The sequence below is a fragment of the Notolepis coatsorum genome, assembly GCF_963971535.1.
Source record: "Notolepis coatsorum genome assembly, chromosome: 11".
In the NCBI taxonomy this organism is placed as follows: Eukaryota; Metazoa; Chordata; class Actinopteri; order Aulopiformes; family Paralepididae; genus Notolepis; species Notolepis coatsorum.
In genome coordinates, this window is record NC_140175.1 from 78,322,727 (window position 1) to 78,342,172 (window position 19,446).

Here is a 19,446-nt window from a genome sequence, read left to right on the forward strand (position 1 = left end):
GCCTCCTATTCTCTGTCCTTGCCCCACAATGGTGGAACGAACTTCGTTAGGACAGCCGAAACCCGTCCAATCTTTCGCCGTCGACTAAAGACACACTTCTTCAATCAATATCTGAAATGAAAAACATTTATAATAATAATAATAAAGCCCTAACTAACCTTACTGTCATGCACTGTCCTAATATACTAACCTACACTGTAGCACTCAACACTTTGATGTGAAGTACGTCACTCATTCTTAAACTGGAAGTGTGTTCTTGTACACCAGCATTTGCATACAGACACGCCCAGCTAGCTCCTTATAAGGCGAAGGACCGCGTGCAAAACGGAAGCGAGAGGCTCAACATTGCATCTGTGCTATGCTGACCTCCGTATTCAACAAGTAGCATGGAAGCGATTTGCGACTGATCAAAATTGCTCTTATCTACGAGCGAATCCCAGAGAAGAACCCGTTATCGGCGTATTTAGACCACTATCAGTAGGGCACGTGCCCTACTGATCATCATCTGTGCCCCAGTGATAAATTTTTTTTTTTTTATAATTTTTTATTTTTTTCCCTTTTTTAACATGATCAAATGATCATTTAACATGATCAAATAATTATTATAATATTTTTTACTTCGCTTTGAAATATTATAGTGAAATATTTTACACTGCATTTATCTTGTTGAAATCCTCCAACAGGCTCTTTTTTGTAAGTTGACTGGTTTGCACACCAATAATACAGTGCAATAGTAGAATAGATAGTAAAATTATGCAATAGAATGGCCAGAGTAAAATAGTGCTACAGTACAATCAACAGCGGGGTGTATTAGAAGGCTATGGTGAAGAGGTACGTTTTTAGCTTATTTCTGAAAATATTAAGAGATCTACACAGTAAATTTAGCTGAGTAAATTTTACTCAAACTGAGTACATTTTACTCAAACTGAGTAAAATCTTACTCACTTGGGCTCAAATGGACTCAGTTTGAGTAAAATTTACTCTGTGAAATTTACTGTGTAGCTTCCCTAATGTCCATAGGTAGTGTGTTCCATAACTTTGGTGCATAGTTAGCAAAGGCTGCATCCCTGATTTTCTTTAGACTGTGGCTTGGAACCTTCAATAGACCAGTAGTAGATGATCGCAATGTTTATACTTTGTATATAAGGAGGAGGACCTTGAAATCAATTCTAAATGTTACCAGAAGCCAGTGTAGGTTACTTACTTGTAACTTCGGGTTTGATCCAAGGAGTAAGTTGCCCCATATTGCTCTGTAACATTTCTCTTTTTGTTATAGGACCGACTAGTAGGATTTCAGTTTTGCCCTCATTTAATTTTAGGAAGTTGTTCGTCATCCATTTGTTTATTGCTAAGAGACAGGCGGAAATGGAGTTTATAGCTGTGTGATCATTTGGTTCAGCGGAGATGTACAATTGTGTGTCATCTGCGTAACTATGGAAACATACATTGTGCTTTCTAATGATGTCTCCTCAATGTTCAATGCAAGTAAAGCACTTTAAACTTTAAGTATGACTAAATGCTTTCTTGACTATATATATAGTAACTGTTCCAAAATGCATAGATTTCTATGTATTTTAGGGGTTTGGGTGGCTAGCTCTTTTTAATATAAATGTCAGATTGTTTTATTTATTTCATAGATTTCTATGCATTTCAGGAGTTTGGGGGGCTGGCTCCCCAAAATAATTAAATAACATAACCCTAACCTAACCCTAAAACCGAAATAAAGTTAAAAAAAAATAGTTACAAAATCCACCCATTTTCACCCACAAACCGGCCAAATTCTTTTCATAGTTTTTGGTGCCCTTCTGTGCCCTACTGAAGTGCTGGGTCTAGATACGCCCCTGCCGTTAGTGAGTAATTAGACCCACAGGATGTTTACGTTTCTATACCGTATTAACTCTCTTCTATGGTAGCGTTCTCAGTTCTGAAACAGATAATGTACCTGTATTCTCAGAACAGAACATCTCCCTAGGTGCTTTCAGTGTCACTTTTAACCATATTTCCCAATTCATTGTCTATGGAGCAGCTGAAGACTTTATACCTGATGACATCACAAGTTAGAATTTTAAACATTAGTTTTTGCATTTGGCAGAGAGTTGTTCATGTTAACAAAATATATTGTGTAGACCATAGGTATAACCCGTCTTCTCCAAAGTCAAGATAAGAATAGATACCAATTTCCTCTCTGTGCATTCAGTAGAAATGCTATCCGGCTGCAAGCTAGCCTAGCTTAGCACTAATTAATGGAAGCCGATAAAGACCACCTAGCTTAAAACTCAGAGAGAGGTGTTTTTGGCCAACAGCTAGGCTAGCTGGTCCATATCATTGAAACATGTTTCTATGTGTCAAAAATGCAGCACTTTGATTTCTGGCATGTTACGTGTTTCTTAGGTATCAGATCTTAGTATCTTGGAAATTCTCCAATACTGATTTTTGCATCCATTCGTTCACAACTGCTGTGGTGAAGAAGGCCCCAGGAATGAGCTATAAAAGAAATCTATAAGGTTAGGAGCACCCTACCTTAACCATAACATTAACCTTAACCTCATTAAGACCAGGCTGCAGAAACAAATTAGTGGGGGGGGCATCAAATGTTCTCGGGGGGCACAATGGTTTTTCAACACAGGTTCCCTTTTATATGTTTCAGCTGGGACAGCGGTGCTGTGGCTTGCTTGGCGCTGCCCACGGTGCTGAACTAAACAGCAGAGAGGCAATTGAAAAATCAAATTTCTCTCTCTCTTAAGAACATTCACTTATACAAAAACAGACTGAACGGATATATATAACAGACCTGCTGGGGCAGCGGACTGAGAGCAGGGAACACAAACAGGCTGGATAAGCTGGTCAGGAAGGCCAGTAGCGTGGTTGGGGTGGAGCTGGACTCTAGCGAGGGTGGCGGAGAGGAGGAACCTTGCTACGCTCCAGGCCATCAGGGAAAACCCCTCCCACCCACTATACACAGACTTGGCTGACAGGGGGAGCATGTTATAGGCTCACACTACTGTACCTAAATGCAGCACTGAACGGCACAGGAAGTCCTTCATTCCGACAGCCATCAGACTATACAATGCATCACTGTGCCTCACTGCATCACTGAGCACAGAGTGACAGTTACCATCTTCCTGGACTCTTACTGTGCAATATTACACCTACTGTAGACTTCAGTATATTTTTACTGTATTTTTTTATTCTATTTTTATTCTATTGCATTTGATTCTATTCTTAGGCCATTTGTTTTGTTGTTCTTATTTGTGACTTGTTCTGTCTAAATGTTTAATGTTGAGTGATTTGCAGTGTCAAATTTCCCTCAGGATAATACATTTCTATTCTATTCTATTCTATATCTTTGAAAAGTCTCCATTTATTCAACACTTCTGAATTCACTGACAAACTGAACTGAACTGACAAAAGGTGCATAAAAAAGCAAACAAAATTCCTCCACAGGCTACTCACCATCATTAGTAGAGCGGCAAGCGGCGTTCTTAAAACACTGTCCCTCCACTCATTCCTGAACTTTTTTGTTAAGTCCTTCTCAAATGCCAACTGAATTAAATTGGCCTTGCGTCGATGAAGCATACTAAGGCGATGTTCTGTAAAGACGTTCTTGAGGGTAGAAAACGAATTCTCACAGAGTGCCGTGCTAGCTTCAGTAGTGTTGTTGTTGACATCAGTGCCCACTATGGCTGTCCCCGACTAAGGATTTGGATAGTCGACTTTGATTGGCCGAAATTAGCCGATAGTCGACTATGAAAAAAAAAAATAATAATAATAAAAAGTAAAAAAAAAATGTATCACCAGGGCGGGCACAGCTGACTCAGTGGGCGGGACCGGACCCCTAATGCCCGCCCATGCCACCGGGTCTGCCTCACGTCACCTTAGCCTTAACCTTAATCTCATTGGACCTCATTTCCTACCTTAACCTTAACCTTAATCTCATTGGACCTCACGTCCTACAGTACCTTAACCTTAACCTTAATCTCATTGGACCTCACGTCCTACCTTAACCTTAACCTTAATCTCATTGGACCTCACGTCCTACCTTAACCTTAACCTTAATCTCATTGGACATCATGTCCTACCTTAACCTCATTGGATCTCACATCCTACCTTAACCTTAACCTTAATCTCATTGGACCTCACATCCTACCTTAATCTCATTGGACCTCACATCCTACCTTAACCTCATTGGATCTCACATCCTACCTTAACCTTAACCTCATTGGACCTCACATCCTCACATCTTCCTTAACGTTAATCTCATTGGACCTCATGTCTTACCTTAACCTCATTGGACCTTAACCTAATTGGACCTCACATCCCCCTGTGAGGATTCGCCTGTCCCTGGACCTTTTTCCTGTGTTTTCCCTGTCTACTCTCCTCTACTCTTCAACAGCCCCCACCCTTGCGATGATTTACTCTCCTCTACTCTTCACCAGCCCCCACCCTTGGACATCCTTGATCCTCTACCTTCACGTACCTGTTGGGAGTTTGCAATCACCTCGGGAGAGTACATAGGTTGCAGACTCCCCTCCAGTCCTTGTCGGGTCGTTCTGTGTTCTGGACTCTATATCTGTGTCTGTGTTCATGGAGTTCTGTACGTTACCATCCTGTACGTTACCATCACCTGCCGCGTCTCCGGCGTGAGACGACGTGCCAGCCATCACCACCTGTCGCCGTTTGCCTGGAGTGGGACACCGTCTTCGCTCTCTAATGCTCTACGGGAGGTTTTCCAGTGTTCCCACTCCAGACGTCAAGCCGGCTCGTCATCGCTCCCGATTCCACGGGAGGAAGGCGTCTCTTCGTGATCCTCGTTCCTGGGGTGAGGCTCGTCGTCGCTCCCTAGTATTCCACGGGAGGACGGCGTGTGCCCATCCCGTTCCCCTTGGACCCAGGCTCGTCATCGCTCCCTAGTATTCCACGGGAGGACGGCGTGTTCCCATCCCGGTCCCCTGGGACCCCCTTTGTTCTGCGCTGCCCGTCTGCAGCATCCGAGTAGGGACGAAGAGGATCTCCGTGCCAGGCCCCCGCTGTCGGGCCCCTGTTCCCGTGCCAGGCCTCCGCCGTCGGAACCCTGTCCTCATCCCTGTAAGCAGCTCGGGCCCTCGCCCTGTCCAAGGCCTTAACCCTGTTCTCTGTCCCTGTCTCCAGCCCGCCTCTCCGGGCCTCTGTCCCTGTCCCCCTCTCCAGTGCCCCTGGTCCTGGTCCTTGACATTTAGCCCTGGCCCTGTCCCTTAGCCTTAGTCCCTTAGCCTGTTCGCCTCTTAAAGGCACAGTGCCGCATTTTCCATATGTCCTTGACTCTAGTGTTTTTGTGTTCTCCCTTAAAGGGACTGTGCCGCTTTTTGTTCTATAATAAATAAATGCCCTGTTTTGGCTTACTCTCATACCTGTCTTGTGTTGTGCGATTGGGGTCGGTTACAAACCATAACACCCCCTTAACCTTAACCTCATTGGGCTTCACGTCCTTCCTTAACCTTAACCTCATTGGACCTCACATCCCCCTTAACCTTAACCTCATTGAACCTCACGTCCTCCCTTAACCTTAACCTCATTCTCATTGGACCTCACATCTGACCTTAACCTTAACATTAACCTCATTGGACCTCCTTAACCGCCCATTGGACGTAGTGCATGACACGGTACATGAGATACCACGTTTTTAGTGAATCCCCACTCTATAGATAGATAACAGATACCTACCATATTTTCTACTTCTGGCTATTTCCATGCACTAGCAAGTGTGGGTTTTCTTGGCTTTGGCATTCAGTAACAATTGACATTATCTTGACTTTCGGAATGCATTAATTACTCATCTATCAATGTGTTATGCTTGTGGAATAACAGTGTCATAACCAGTGATGCCACAGATTACTTGTAAAAGTAATCCGATTACTGATTACTGATTACTCCTTTAAAAAGTAATCCAAGTTACTTTACTGATTACTTGATTATCAGAGTAACTTAGTTACTTTGAAAGTAACTAGGTTACGAAGTCGTCGTCGTTCCCCCAACAGTTTTTTTTAAACGCTTTATTGAAAGTGCATAAATAGTTTTTAACTTGTTTCTCTGCACATAACGTAAATTGTTAAACTAGTGCTTCAGCTTCTGTACCATCAAGTATGGAAAGCAACAGTCTATGATGCTCACAGCATTAGAGCAGCCAGCCAGTGGTTGTACAACACCAGTGTATCTATTCACATCTAACAAATGCAGGCTGAACTATTCAATTATATCAACTGTAACTATTAAATTGTTTTTATAAATGTCTCTCTATAAACATACAATCAGTCTCTCTTTAACATGTAAATGAACTGTAAATCTGGCAAATAAGAGCTTTTGCTCTGCCACCATCAAATATACATTAATCAATAGGGAAAGAAACAATCTTTCTCTGGTCTGCATCCCCCTTAACAATTGTGTGTATTGAGCTGTACTGTATTGTACCCATTCTGCAATCTGTTAATAAAGTTTTCAATCAATCAATCAATCAATCAATCTCTCTTTTGCTGTTTGGCTGGCCTCCGAGTGCTCCTGTACCTATTCGAAGCGTCGCCTAGTGTTGTGATTCCAGATGCTTTCAATGCAATTGGATGTGCTGTTTTTAGCGGTAGACAGTATTTTGACTGAGGCTACGTTTAAACGAGCGATTTGGAGTGGAAGTCTGAACAGAAACCGCAAAACGTCTTCTTGCGGTTTCACTTCGTTTAGACAAGCGTTTTACTTTTGGGGTGGAATTCTCAGACGAACATAACAACGGAGCCCTGCTGTCACACGATTGGCGCATATGTCACATGACGTGCTGTGAAGACCCGCCCTACTCTGCCTCTGATTCGCAGACTGTGGATGGGGAATGTGATTGGGCCAAAGCAGAGTCACTCACAGACAGAGAGTCCAGTCACGCCGCGGGGACACATTCTTGTGTAACCCTTTCACTGCCACACCACGTCACTCCATAATAATAATAAGAAAAACAGCTCAAAATGTATTTTTGACTGTCGAAAACGAAATAAAATACTGCATTCCGCCTGCATTATGAATTTATGATGAGATAGTAACGAAATAGTAATGCACAGCCACTTGGACAAGTAACTGCAATCAGATTACTGGCTTTTAAAGATTAACGCGTTAGATTACTATTTTCGGGGAAAAGTAATCAGATTACAATAACGCGTTACTTAGTAACGCGTTACCGGCATCACTGGTCATAACATACTAAAGTTAGAATATTTAATGACATTAAACAGCGGCCTCTAGTAAAAATAACCCAGCTAGGTATTGCAATTAGTTTACATGTTTTCTTTTGGTCTGATGTGTAGGTTGGGGATTAGTACCTTATTATACTGAACATTTCTCCAGAGCTCTCGTAGCAGAGACTGAGGTGTGGCCAGCAGTAGCAACCCCTGCACCCATCCCCACTCAACTCCAACTGACACATCAGACCAAAACAAGGAATTTAAACAAAGTACCACAAGGGGCTATTTTGCCCTAGAGGTCACTATTTGACAGCATTGCAGAGTCTACTTTTAATGACACATTATTGAATGATGTCCTGCTGAGGGAGGAGGGCACGCTGTGGCATCACCTTCTTATGGGGTTCACTAGGGATGGGTACCGAATTCGGTACTTTTGAGGTACCGAACCGAAACACGTCGGTACTACCGAGTATCGAATAAAGTGAGAAACCAAAAAGAAAAAAAAGAAAAAAAATGTAATATTTTTTATTTTTTTTTTTATAATTTTTTTTTCATGTCAACGTTCACACGCACAATATATGCTTACCTAGGATTTGACTTGATACAACAACAAAGCAGTCGGAGCAATGACAAGCCGAAAACTGTCGAAATTGTAGTTATTTGAAGTTTGGATTTTTTTTTCACGACTGAGGTAGGTAAATTAAATTTCTTGAGACTAAAGTACAGAAAAAAGGTACCGTTGGGTACCGGTATCGATTCACAGGTACCGGTATCGGTTCAAATGTGAAAGGTACCCATCCCTAGGGTTCACTGCTGAGGGAGGAGGGCACGCTGTGGCATCACCTTCTTATGGGTTCACTGCTGAGGGAGGAGGGCACGCTGTGGCATCACCTTCTTATGGGGTTCACTGCTGAGCAGGCCATGTGAGCGGATCGGAGCGTGAGCGGCGCGGGGCGCGGAGCGGGCGGTTTTGACGTGAGCGAGGAGTGGGTTTTAAAATGGGTCGGCGCGACGTCCGGAGCGAGAGTTCTCCTCCGCTCCAATCCACTCCAGGTCGCTCACAGTGGTTTAACACTGTTGATGTAATATACATGCAGTACAATGCCAAAGCAACAGATGGCGATGTACAAACATGAAGGCCATTTTCAACCAATGAGAAGGGTGAACCTGTGATATCCGGTTCAGGCTTTGTCACTGTAGAGACGCCCACACTCACTCCTGTTAGAAAACGTATCGACGCCATTGTTGTTGACGTTAGCTTACATGCTAACGTTAATGGCAGCGACCATAGCATTGTGGCTCGGCTAGCCTATCATCGCTTAATATAGCTAGTGAATGGATAAACAACGTTATTTAACATTGCAGAATGGGTACAATTACAATGCGGCTCAATACAAACAATTGTTAAGGGGCCCAGGGGGTGTAGACTGTTGTAGTTTGAGCTAATTTACACCATGCTCCAAAAAAAAAAAAAAAAATCTGCCGAGCGATCTGGCGCGGGGCTCGATTCAAGGTGAGCGGGGAGCGAGCGGAGAGCGACTTGGGGGCGGGGTCAACATGATCGATTAGCGGAGCGGACCAAGCTTTAAAGAGCGAAGAGCGGATTTCTCGGCCGCGCCGATCCGCTCACGTGGCCTGCTGCTGAGGGAGGAGGGCACGCTGTGACATCACCTTCTTATGGGTTCACTGCTGAGGGAGGAGGGCACACTGTGACATCACCTTCTTATGGGTTCACTGCTGAGGGAGGAGGGCACGCTGTGACATCACCTTCTTATGGGTTCACTGTTGAGGGAGGAGGGCTCACTGTGACATCACCTTCTTTTTCATACCGTTTATGTCACAAATGTATCAGTACTAAATACCTATATGTCCCTATGCCATAAATGTCTTGTATGTTGTGTATGTCATAAATGTCTATATGAAATGAAAATGGGGGACCCTGATGGAAACAAGACTAACGTCTTTCTCAGGTCTGCATCCCCTTAACAATTGTATGTATTGAGCCGTACTGTATTGTACCCATTCTGCAATCTGTTAAATAAAGTTTTCATTCATTCATTCATTCATTCATTCATTCATTCATTCATTCATTCATTCATTCATTCATTCACAGTAGGCACAGCTGTTATGCTTGTGCTGTATAAACGGTATGAGCTGTATAACAGGTGGGCTCCGTGGACCACTGGAGGACTTTGGGGGAGTTCCAAGGGCTCCAGGAAACCAGTTTAATTTCACTATTTCACTCAGTAGTCTTAATGAGAGAACCTCCCAGGCAGCGTGTCGAAGTGTTCTTGAGGAAAACACTTAACCCCATAACTGCTCCCAATGAGCAGGTTGGCACCTTGCATGGTGCACCGTCGATGTGTGAGTGAATGGGTGAATGTGAGGAATAAGTTGTAAGGTGCTTTGGATAAAAGCGAAATATAAATGCAAATGCACCATTTACCATTTTATAAAAGTGACTATTCAGCCCATACTGTAGGTTGCACTCCACTGTTAGCTCCTCAACTATACAGTAGCAGTGGTTCCCAAGCCTTTTCAGTCAGGCCCCCGTCGGGTAATTGGAAACATTTAGGCGCATTTGAAAAAAAGATATAATAATAATTTTTTTTCTACTGGTCTCTTTTCATTCAAACATTAAACTTGATGTTCCTCTTAGTGTTCTAATGTGCATTTATTGGGTCTCATAGTAAGTTAACCGCTTTAAATTGTATAAATAAATAAAAAATAAAAATAAAATACATATCACGCTTTTATTTTGAAGGCAAAATCGCACAGACCTCAGTAGACATGAAGCCAAGGGACAGGTGTGCCTTGTCATACTGTCTTGGGTTTGTAACATTGCAAGCAATATTCTATCTGAAATATTTGAGCGAATATCATTTGAAAACAGAAGTTTTGATTTCACATACTATATGTGAGCAGATATCATGCTGATTATCGTGATATTGATTTCTTCCATTTCACCCAGCTATACATTGAAAAGCATTTTTATATATAATGATAGACTGTGACTGCAGTTAGGCTACTGTAGTTAAGCTAATCAACAATGTGGCTAATGTGCCTTAGGACAATTCAGTCAGTGTCAGTTCGTTTTGTGAACACACACCACTAAAGCTAGAAATCAGAGAGAGAACCCCAATTGGTTATGTGAGGATACTCTGTAGACCAGTGCTTCTCAAACTTTTTCTGTCAGGCCCCCCTTTGGCTGACCAAAATATCCCCCCCCCCCCCCCCTCGCCCCAACAAAATAGTCATGAAATGGGCCATGTTTCAAACGTGTCAAATTGGCCCTATATTTTGTTTTCAGAGCTGTCATGGATGAAAAGCCAGCTTCACACAGATATGTGGTGCTGAATGGTATCAACACCTTAACTGCTGCATCATGAGATACTGTGGATGGAGATGTGTCAGGAAGCTTTGTCTCAATGTTGTCTGTAAAGTTTTTTTTTATCCAGAGTAACTTGGTGATCCTTTTCTGTGTTTTATTAAATAATGATTTTCAGATTTTGAGAAATGGTATTTTCATGGAGAACAGTGCAGCTGCAACAGATAGCACTTTAGTGATAATTTTCTGTAATAAAAAAAAAAAAAAAAAAAAAAATGTTTTTATAAATCTCAAGGCCCCCCCTGTCATGCCTCTGCGCCCCCCCTGGGGGGCGCGCCCCCCACTTTGAGAAACACTGCTGTAGACAATGAATGGGGCTCTTGACTTAATGAGGCCATAGTTGCGTCACTTGCGTGAGCTCTTACTGTACACCCAAATTAGTTTTATATTGTAGTAGCAGGTCTGAACCAGAATTAAAAGCTAATTTTGATGTAAAAGCTCACACAAACATGCCTCATAAAAGTCAGAGCCCTGTTCATTTTCACATCATCAATCGGAGGGGTCTCAGAGTGAATTTGGCTTCAGGAAAAATTGAAGAAGAAAAAAAATCAGAATAGACTGTTTTTCCCGGAGGCTCCAGAGGAAACGGCCTAGCGCTGTCCGTGGTGCAGAAGGACACACAACACTCCACACCTCCTCCCTGCCATGGAGCAAACATGGGTGTCACGTTTGGTGCAAATAGGACAAAGGGTTCATGAGTAACATGTCATGTTCCTGGTGCATCTTTTCCTCATTGCACTGGGTGCCAACAGACCAACAGACAAACAGACAAACAGACAAACAGACAAACAGACAAACAGACAAACAGACAAACAGACAAACAGACCAACAGACCAACAGACCAACAGACCAACAGACCAACAGACCAACAGACCAACACACTATTATTTATACTAGCTGATGGTCGCAGCTAAAACAAAAACGTGGTTCTAAAAGACATCGATGGGGGTGCAGCTCACTAACAGCTGCAAAGCGACTTATACGAGGGGCTTTAAAAGAGGCCAAATCTCTTCAAACTTGTGAATGTTTTCTTTTATGAAAAACAGGGAAACCAGTAGGCCTATAGATCACATTCCACTGTTGGTTTGTGTGTGTGTGTGTGTGTGTGTGTGTGTGTGTGTGTGTGTGTGTGTGTGTGTGTGTGTGTGTGTGTGTGTGTGTGTGTGTGTGTGTGTGTGTGTGTGTGTGTGTGTGTGTGTGTGTGTGTGTGTGTGTGTGTGTGTGTGTGTGTGTGTGTGTGTGTGTGTGTGTGTGTGTGTGTGTGTGTGTGTGTGTGTGTGTGTGTGTGTGTGTGTGTGTGTGTGTGTGTGTGTGTGTGTGTGTGTGTGTGTGTGTGTGTGTGTGTGTGTGTGTGTGTGTGTGTGTGTGTGTGTGTGTGTGTGTGTGTGTGTGTGTGTGTGTGTGTGTGTGTGTGTGTGTGTGTGTGTGTGTGTGTGTGTGTGTGTGTGTGTGTGTGTGTGTGTGTGTGTGTGTGTGTGTGTGTGTGTGTGTGTGTGTGTGTGTGTGTGTGTGTGTGTGTGTGTGTGTGTGTGTGTGTGTGTGTGTGTGTGTGTGTGTGTGTGTGTGTGTGTGTGTGTGTGTGTGTGTGTGTGTGTGTGTGTGTGTGTGTGTGTGTGTGTGTGTGTGTGTGTGTGTGTGTGTGTGTGTGTGTGTGTGTGTGTGTGTGTGTGTGTGTGTGTGTGTGTGTGTGTGTGTGTGTGTGTGTGTGTGTGTGTGTGTGTGTGTGTGTGTGTGTGTGTGTGTGTGTGTGTGTGTGTGTGTGTGTGTGTGTGTGTGTGTGTGTGTGTGTGTGTGTGTGTGTGTGTGTGTGTGTGCGCGCGTGTGTGTGCGTGTGCACTCAGTCAAACTGGGTGGCATGTTATTTATCAGCGTTTAACAAATAGGAGGATTATTGGGCTCTTTTCAACACAGTAGGATTATTCTGTCGCAATCCAAGGTTAATTCTTGGTCCATAAAAAGTGCCAGTGCTCTCTCTCTGTCTCCCAACAAAAGATGATTATGGGATACAAAGATGGCGGTTCACATGGGTGGTCCCCAACAAGTTTTCTATATTGCAAAGATTTAGCCACCAACATGGATGTAAACAAAGACCTGTGTCTGACGGGACCAGCGTTCTGAAGGTTCCACGGCCCAAATAGAATCCTGGTCCTCGCTGAACCTCCCAAGGAAACGTTGTCATTATCAAGATCTAATTTCCTAAAGACTTTGGTCCCTAAAGGCCGAATTATAATTCTGCATGGGCGCGGCTCCTTTCTCTGACCATCATACCTACACATTGTCGGCGAAACATCGGTGCCACATTTGAGCATAAGACGGTCTTAAACCTGTGTCTCTGTCTCTTGTGTGTCCCTCCCCACAGGATCATGCGGTTCCCCTGGCAGATGAGCAAGGACAAAGTGCGTCGTGTCTTCCAGGAGGCGCTACACATCTGGAGCGACGTCACTCCTCTGAGGTTCACGGAGGTCACCACCGGAAAAGCCGACATCATCATCAACTTTGTCAGGTATATCACAGAGTCACTGGTGGGCGGCAGCAAGGAATCACTAAAGACTTAACAGTAAAGGCACCTGTCGCACAGCCCGTTTCTTTATAGGAATAAGGTGCTGTACATGGTTACTGGAGGTCGTAGCCCAGGTTATCTGCTATTGGAGGAGGTAGCCAATAAGTAGCCTATAAACCTCTCACACCTCATTATGACATCATTATGATGAGCCCCGGCAAAGAAATGTCCTTTCCCGTTTACCAGTCATTTTGTCCTTGATACTGCATGTGGGGTTAACCTTCTGTAGTGTGGTAGTGAAAGGGTTAATGTGAAAATTGTGTTTCACCAAAGGATCTTATGTTTAGTTAATGTTCAAATTTGAAAAGCCAAATCGCTAACCCTAAATGACCGGAGGTTATATATAGAATGCACTGATACTGGTTGATGTGTCGGGTAACGTCTGAAAAGTGAAAATACATCACCCGTGACTGCTGCAGGTCTATACATGAGCATACCCTTGATTTATCCATTTAGAATACTGGATAGTGAAGCCTTAAAGAGATTTCTGGACCCCTATCCCTGTTTCTGACTTACCAGTGATGTTGTTGATTGCTAGAGTCCTCTCTCAGCACTCAATGCTGTCCCTCATACTAGCTCCAGATAGTTAGCCCCACAAACCAACAGGTTCAAGCTACTGTCTGTACTAGCTGAGGCTCACGGTACATTTCAGTGAGCCTCAGACGGCTTGTAAGAGACGGGGAGCTCGACCCCGTTGACTTAACTCACTACTTACTGTTCATTGATTCCATTATTGCACACAAGCCCAACCTGGGTTTAGCTTGACTCACCTTAAATATCCCTGTTTCTTTGTTTATCATATTATCTCCTCTCTTTGTAGTGCTAAACCATAAAAACATGAACATACTGCATCTAAGACAAAGCCCCAGGGCGGATTATCAACCTGAATTGAATGTTGCAATGTGAAACTTGTTTTTTCAACAGCTTTATTGTACTCTTTATTGCCTCCAGACATGTTTTCTTTTACCCTCCAGCTCAGATTTGCACCGTATTCACTTCTCCTCACAGTGTGCGCCGACACACCTCTGTAAATCTTTTTATAACTCCTATACTGAGAGAAACTGTATCTGTCTTTGAGAATTTACCCTTCATGATGGCTTTTGTTTTTATTGCCATGGTATATGAACAGTAACTCGATGCCCCTGCAGTGCAAACAGGCTAGGCAGAAAGCATTGTGTTCCAGACATCAAACAAGATATGACTCTGTTGAAATGTTGTTTAGTGACATGCAAAAGGGTTCTGGATGCTGACACCGAGAGGACTTGATTATGGTGCCTAAGGCTTCGTCATGCTGTTGTGTTTTAATGTGAGGCTTTGATCATTTCAAGGTAAGGGTAACGTAGCCTGCTGGAATACCTCAGATAGCTGACAACAACTAAAAGCAACATCCCTGGGGGCCTGGTTCTTGCTTAATGCTGATGTAATCACAGATTCAAATAAGTATCAAAGTAAAATAACCTGCCCAGGTTAATGCCCACATCCCCAGGCCTGAGCATGAAAACAATATAAACCCTTTGCTAGGGCTGTCTAAGGCTATGGTTAGACTAGTGTATTCCTGGCGTTTTTTTATACGTTTTTGACGACGTTTCATGTCCTATCTACACAGAAATGCGTTTTTTGGCGTTTTTTTGTGGATACGGCTGAAACGCAAAATTGTGTTTGCGTTTGGAGATACGCAAAAAAAACGCTTCGACAACAGCGTGTAGTCAGCACGGAGCAGTTGTTGCGAAAACGCCCATGCGCAGTAGATACCATCTGCGTGCCCTTCCTGTGTACAGTGTGTGTGTTTGGGACAGAGCTCCGTGTCCCAAATAGCTTCAGCTACCATGTGTTGTCAAGTGTTAAGGACCCCAGTCCAAGCTACAACAGTCTGCATTCCCTTAACAATTGTTTGTATTGAGCCGTATTGTATTGTACCCATATGCAATATGTTAAATAAAGTTTACATCCATTCATTCTGCTAGCATTACCGATTGCATGAGCAGCTGGCTAACGTGAGCTATCAGGATTGAATGAATGAATGAATGAATGAATGAATGAATGAAAACTTTATTTAACAGATTGCAGAATGGGTACAATACAGTACGGCTCAATACATACAATTGTTAAGGGGATGCAGACCTGAGAAAGACGTTTGTCTTGTTTCCATCAGGGTCCCCCATTTTCAATTCATATAGACATATATGACATACATGACATACAGATAGTCAGTACTGCTACATCTATACATTTATGACATACCAGATTTGCAAATACAGTACTGTTTGTGATACAGAAGGAGTCAAGAAAAGGGAGTATATACATTTGACGTAGAAACTGTACATTGGAGGTTGGGTGGGGGGGGTTGGGTACATTGGGATATTGACAACCATACTGGGTAATTTACATTGGAGGTGGTTGGGGGGGGGGGGGGGGGGGGGGGGGGCACACTGTATAAACAAGTAACACTGTACATTGAGGGGGGGGGGGGGAGGAGACACTGTACAAACAAACACAATTGTACATTGAACTATTGACAAAACCATACTAGGTAAATGACTGTACATTGGAGGGGGTTGGAATGATTGCGTTAGGATATTTACAGGGGCCAGTGTTGAATTGCAGTCTCCCGTAGGTGTCCCTTGAGAGAGGTTTTGAAAGTGGGTAGTGATCCACATTCCTTTACAGCTTTGGGTAGGGCGTTCCACATTGATGTGGCATAATTGCGAAACGTGTTTAGTCCCTTATTTGAGCCGAATCTGGGTTTGACATGATTTGTGGAGCTCCCTCTGGTGTTGTGATCGTGGTATTCACTGACCTTTGGGAAGTATTTTGACATGTACATGGGTACCTTGGTCGTGTAGTGTATCTTGTAGACCAGGCCCATTGCAAGTTGTTGTACTCTGTCGTCTACTCTAAGCCATCCTAGGTTGTCGAAGTGGGCAGGGGTGAGGTGGGTTCTAGGAGTAAGGTCAAGCAGTAGTCTGACCAGTTTGTTTTGAGATGTTTGTAATTTTGTTTTTAGCGCCTTTGAGGTGCTTTGGTACCATGAGGTGCAAGCATAGTCGTAGTACCCCTGAATGAGTGCTCCTGCCAGAGTCTTCAGGGTGTTCTTGTTTACCAGAGAGGAGATCCGGTACAAGAATCGAGTTCGTTGGTTGACTTTTTTTATTACATTGGATGCCATTTTGTCACAGGAGAGATTAGCCTCTAGGATGGACCCCAGGTAGGTAATTTCATCTTTCCTTTATCTCGATTATCGATTATATTCAGACCCTGTTAGCTCAGAGTTCCTCTTTCAACTTAAGAAGCATTAAACAAAATGGCCCAGTCATCTATTCACCTTTGTTTAATACACACAGCGTTGTCTCTAATGTTATCTAACTACTGATAGCTCGCGATATCATCAGTTTTGATGCTGGCTAAGTAGCGTGAGCTAACGTTAGCTTCTAGCCACAATGCTATATTGTTATAATGGCATACTCCATTGACGTTAGCATGCAGCTAACAATGCTACAATGCTACCGATCGTTTTTTAGCCTAAACTATCCGCTCTTGGTGGTCACTTGTGTTGATGTTAGTTTTGTTTCATCAACAAATGACAGGCAGAACACACAGTGAATGTATCCGTTTTGTTTATTGCACTTTTATTAGGCTTTGCTGAAAAATTATTGCTGCATTGAGTAAAGCAAGATGGTGGCGCGGCATAGGCGCCTGCCTTATTGACATTTTCTTTTGCTGGAGCTTCAAGTTCAAGTTCAAGTTCAAGTTCTTTAATAGTTGTCATACAGAAGTACAGAATACTTTCATACAAAATGCTTCTTACTGTTACGCTCCAGAGACTGTGCTAGACAAGATAGTATCAAATAACATAATAACATAATATAGCATGAATTTAGAAGAAGAAAATGAGGTCACAGTGTTCGGTATAGACATATGTACAATGTTCTGAGTTACCATATAATATACAATACACAATACTATGCAGTGTACCAGGAAGTGTATTGGCACATTCGTTCTGATTGGTTGAAATTGCCTTCATGTTTGCCACCTACTGCCACCTACTGCTTTGGCAGTGTACTACATCAGTGTGCTTGGCTGACAAAAACGAAAAAAAAACGAAAGTGTGACTCGAGGCGCATGACGTCGCGGCGATACGCGGCGATACGTATAAGAAAACAATACGAAGATGATACGAAAGGTGTAACCTCAGCCTAAGTCAACCTAGTTAAATAGACTGCTTTTTGTGTTTTTGATGCAGCTGTGTCATGGAATCTCTTGCAAACTGACCTAAACTGTAGTATTTTTGTCTTGATTGATTGATTGAAAATTGTATTAACAGATTACAGAATGGGTACAATACAGTACGGCTCAATACACACAATTGTTAAGGGGATGCAGACCAGAGACTTTCGTCTTGTTTACATCAGGGTCCCCCATTTTCAAAGTCTCACTAGGGCGCTTAAGATTTTTAAACACCACCGTTGTGAAGGAAGGGTGTGCTGCATTTACAAGACAAACTGAGAGCGACACGGCATGCGGCACAATAATAGCTTTTATCTCGATTATCTTGTTTTCATGATCGCGGGAAGCCAAAATGCCATGCCTTGTGTAATCCATGAGACTCGTTGCAGGAAGTGAGAACACGTTGGTTAGTCTCCCTTTAACCTCTTAAGCCCGACGGGACTGGTACCGGTCCCAAAATGACATCACGTCATAAATCACATATCACGTATTCAAGAATAAACATCATAACCATGTCACAACAGCAGTTATAATGTCATCAATACGTTTGTTTACCAATAGGTTAAAGTGTTATTAGTGAGGTTTTAGTTTTTGAAATGTGGTGTTGTGATCGCGAAAATCCCGCATTTTTAATTACCGGCCGTCGGTGAATGTAGTCATTTTGAGTAATTTTGAGAAGAGGACATCCAGAGCTTTCAATCTGCGTTGGAATTTTTCAAAACTACACTTCCCAAAGGCCTCTAGCTTTCTTCAAGCTAATTACTTCCTGATTATTATTTTTTATTCACAGTTAGTTTGTCTCCCCTATTTTGAGCATTTAGCAACCATCCGATTTGAAATCAGTTTCAAAATGGCGGCGCTCTTGCAAGAATAAAAAACCTACTGTACATACAGTAGATTTCATTATCTGTTCTTCATGCACGCCTGGTGATACTAAATCCAAATTGAACTCTGCCATTTGAAAGAGAAGATTTGGCCCAATCCATAAATGTGTGAATTGGCTATAATAAAGTCATTTATAGGCCTGCTATTCTATATTATATAATAATATTTACATTTACATTTACATTTACATTTAGTCATTTAGCTGACGCTTTTATCCAAAGCGACAAGTTCTGTATGACAAGTCATCAGGAAGGGCACAACTCAGCTGAGTAACAATGTTCATCAAAGTGTTGAGTGCTACAGTGTAGGTTAGTTTATTAGGACAAGTGCATGACAGTAAGGTTAGTTAGGGTTAGATTTTTTAATAATTTTTTTTTATTTCAGATAATAGTTGAAGAAGTGCGTCTTTAGTCAACGGCGAAAGATTGGACGGGAAGATGCAGAGCGTAGGGGTCTTGAGGGTGTGTAGTTAGAGACCATTGACCGGAGGTAGGCGGGAGCGGTTCCCTTTGCCGCACGGTATGCCAGGTCAAGGGCCTTGAAGCGGATTCGTGCAGCAATGGGGAGCCAGTGCAGGTCCCTAAGAAGTGGGGTGACATGGGCCGACTTCGGTAGGTTTGAGATCAGGCGGGCCGCTGCGTTCTGAATGAGTTGAAGAGGCTTGGTGGCAGTGGCCGGGAGGCCATGCCAGGGCCGGATTAACGACCGGGCCGTCCGGGCCGCAACCCGTGGGCCTCTAGTGACGAGGGGCCACAAAAAAAAAAAAAAAAAAAATATAATTTTCTTTTTTATTAAATTTTTTTTTCTGGAGGCCCCTCATCACTAGAGGCCTTTTGGAGGCCCCTCGTCACTAGAGGCCCCAAATTATTATTATTTTTTTTATTTAAATTTTTTTTTTGCCCCTCGTCACTAGAGGCCCCAAATATTATATATATATATATTTTTTAACTCTTATTTAAAAAAAATGTGGATGCCCCTCATCACTAGAGGCCCCACATTTTATTAATTTTTTTTTCTTATTTTGGAGATCGATGTCATACTGTGACACTGAAATGAAAACATATTTCATCAACTAAAATATTTAGTCAACAAAAATATTTCATCAACTGAAATATACAGTACGTCACACCCTGCCGTCTGCAAGTGGCTAATCTTGAATATTTTTTCTCCTCTTCATAAGAGTTTGAGGTTTTCCG

The 19,446-nt window shown here is 42.8% G+C and overlaps 1 protein-coding gene across 1 annotated transcript in view; it reads left to right on the plus strand.

The window, feature by feature from the left end:
* Positions 1-19,446, plus strand: part of mmp11b (matrix metallopeptidase 11b) — a 92,683-nt gene that overhangs the window by 42,456 nt on the left and 30,781 nt on the right. Inside the window, exon 3 of the mRNA XM_084324715.1 lies at positions 12,941-13,084. Within this exon, the coding sequence (XP_084180841.1) occupies positions 12,941-13,084 (144 nt within the window). The remainder of the gene's footprint in view (positions 1-12,940; positions 13,085-19,446) is intronic.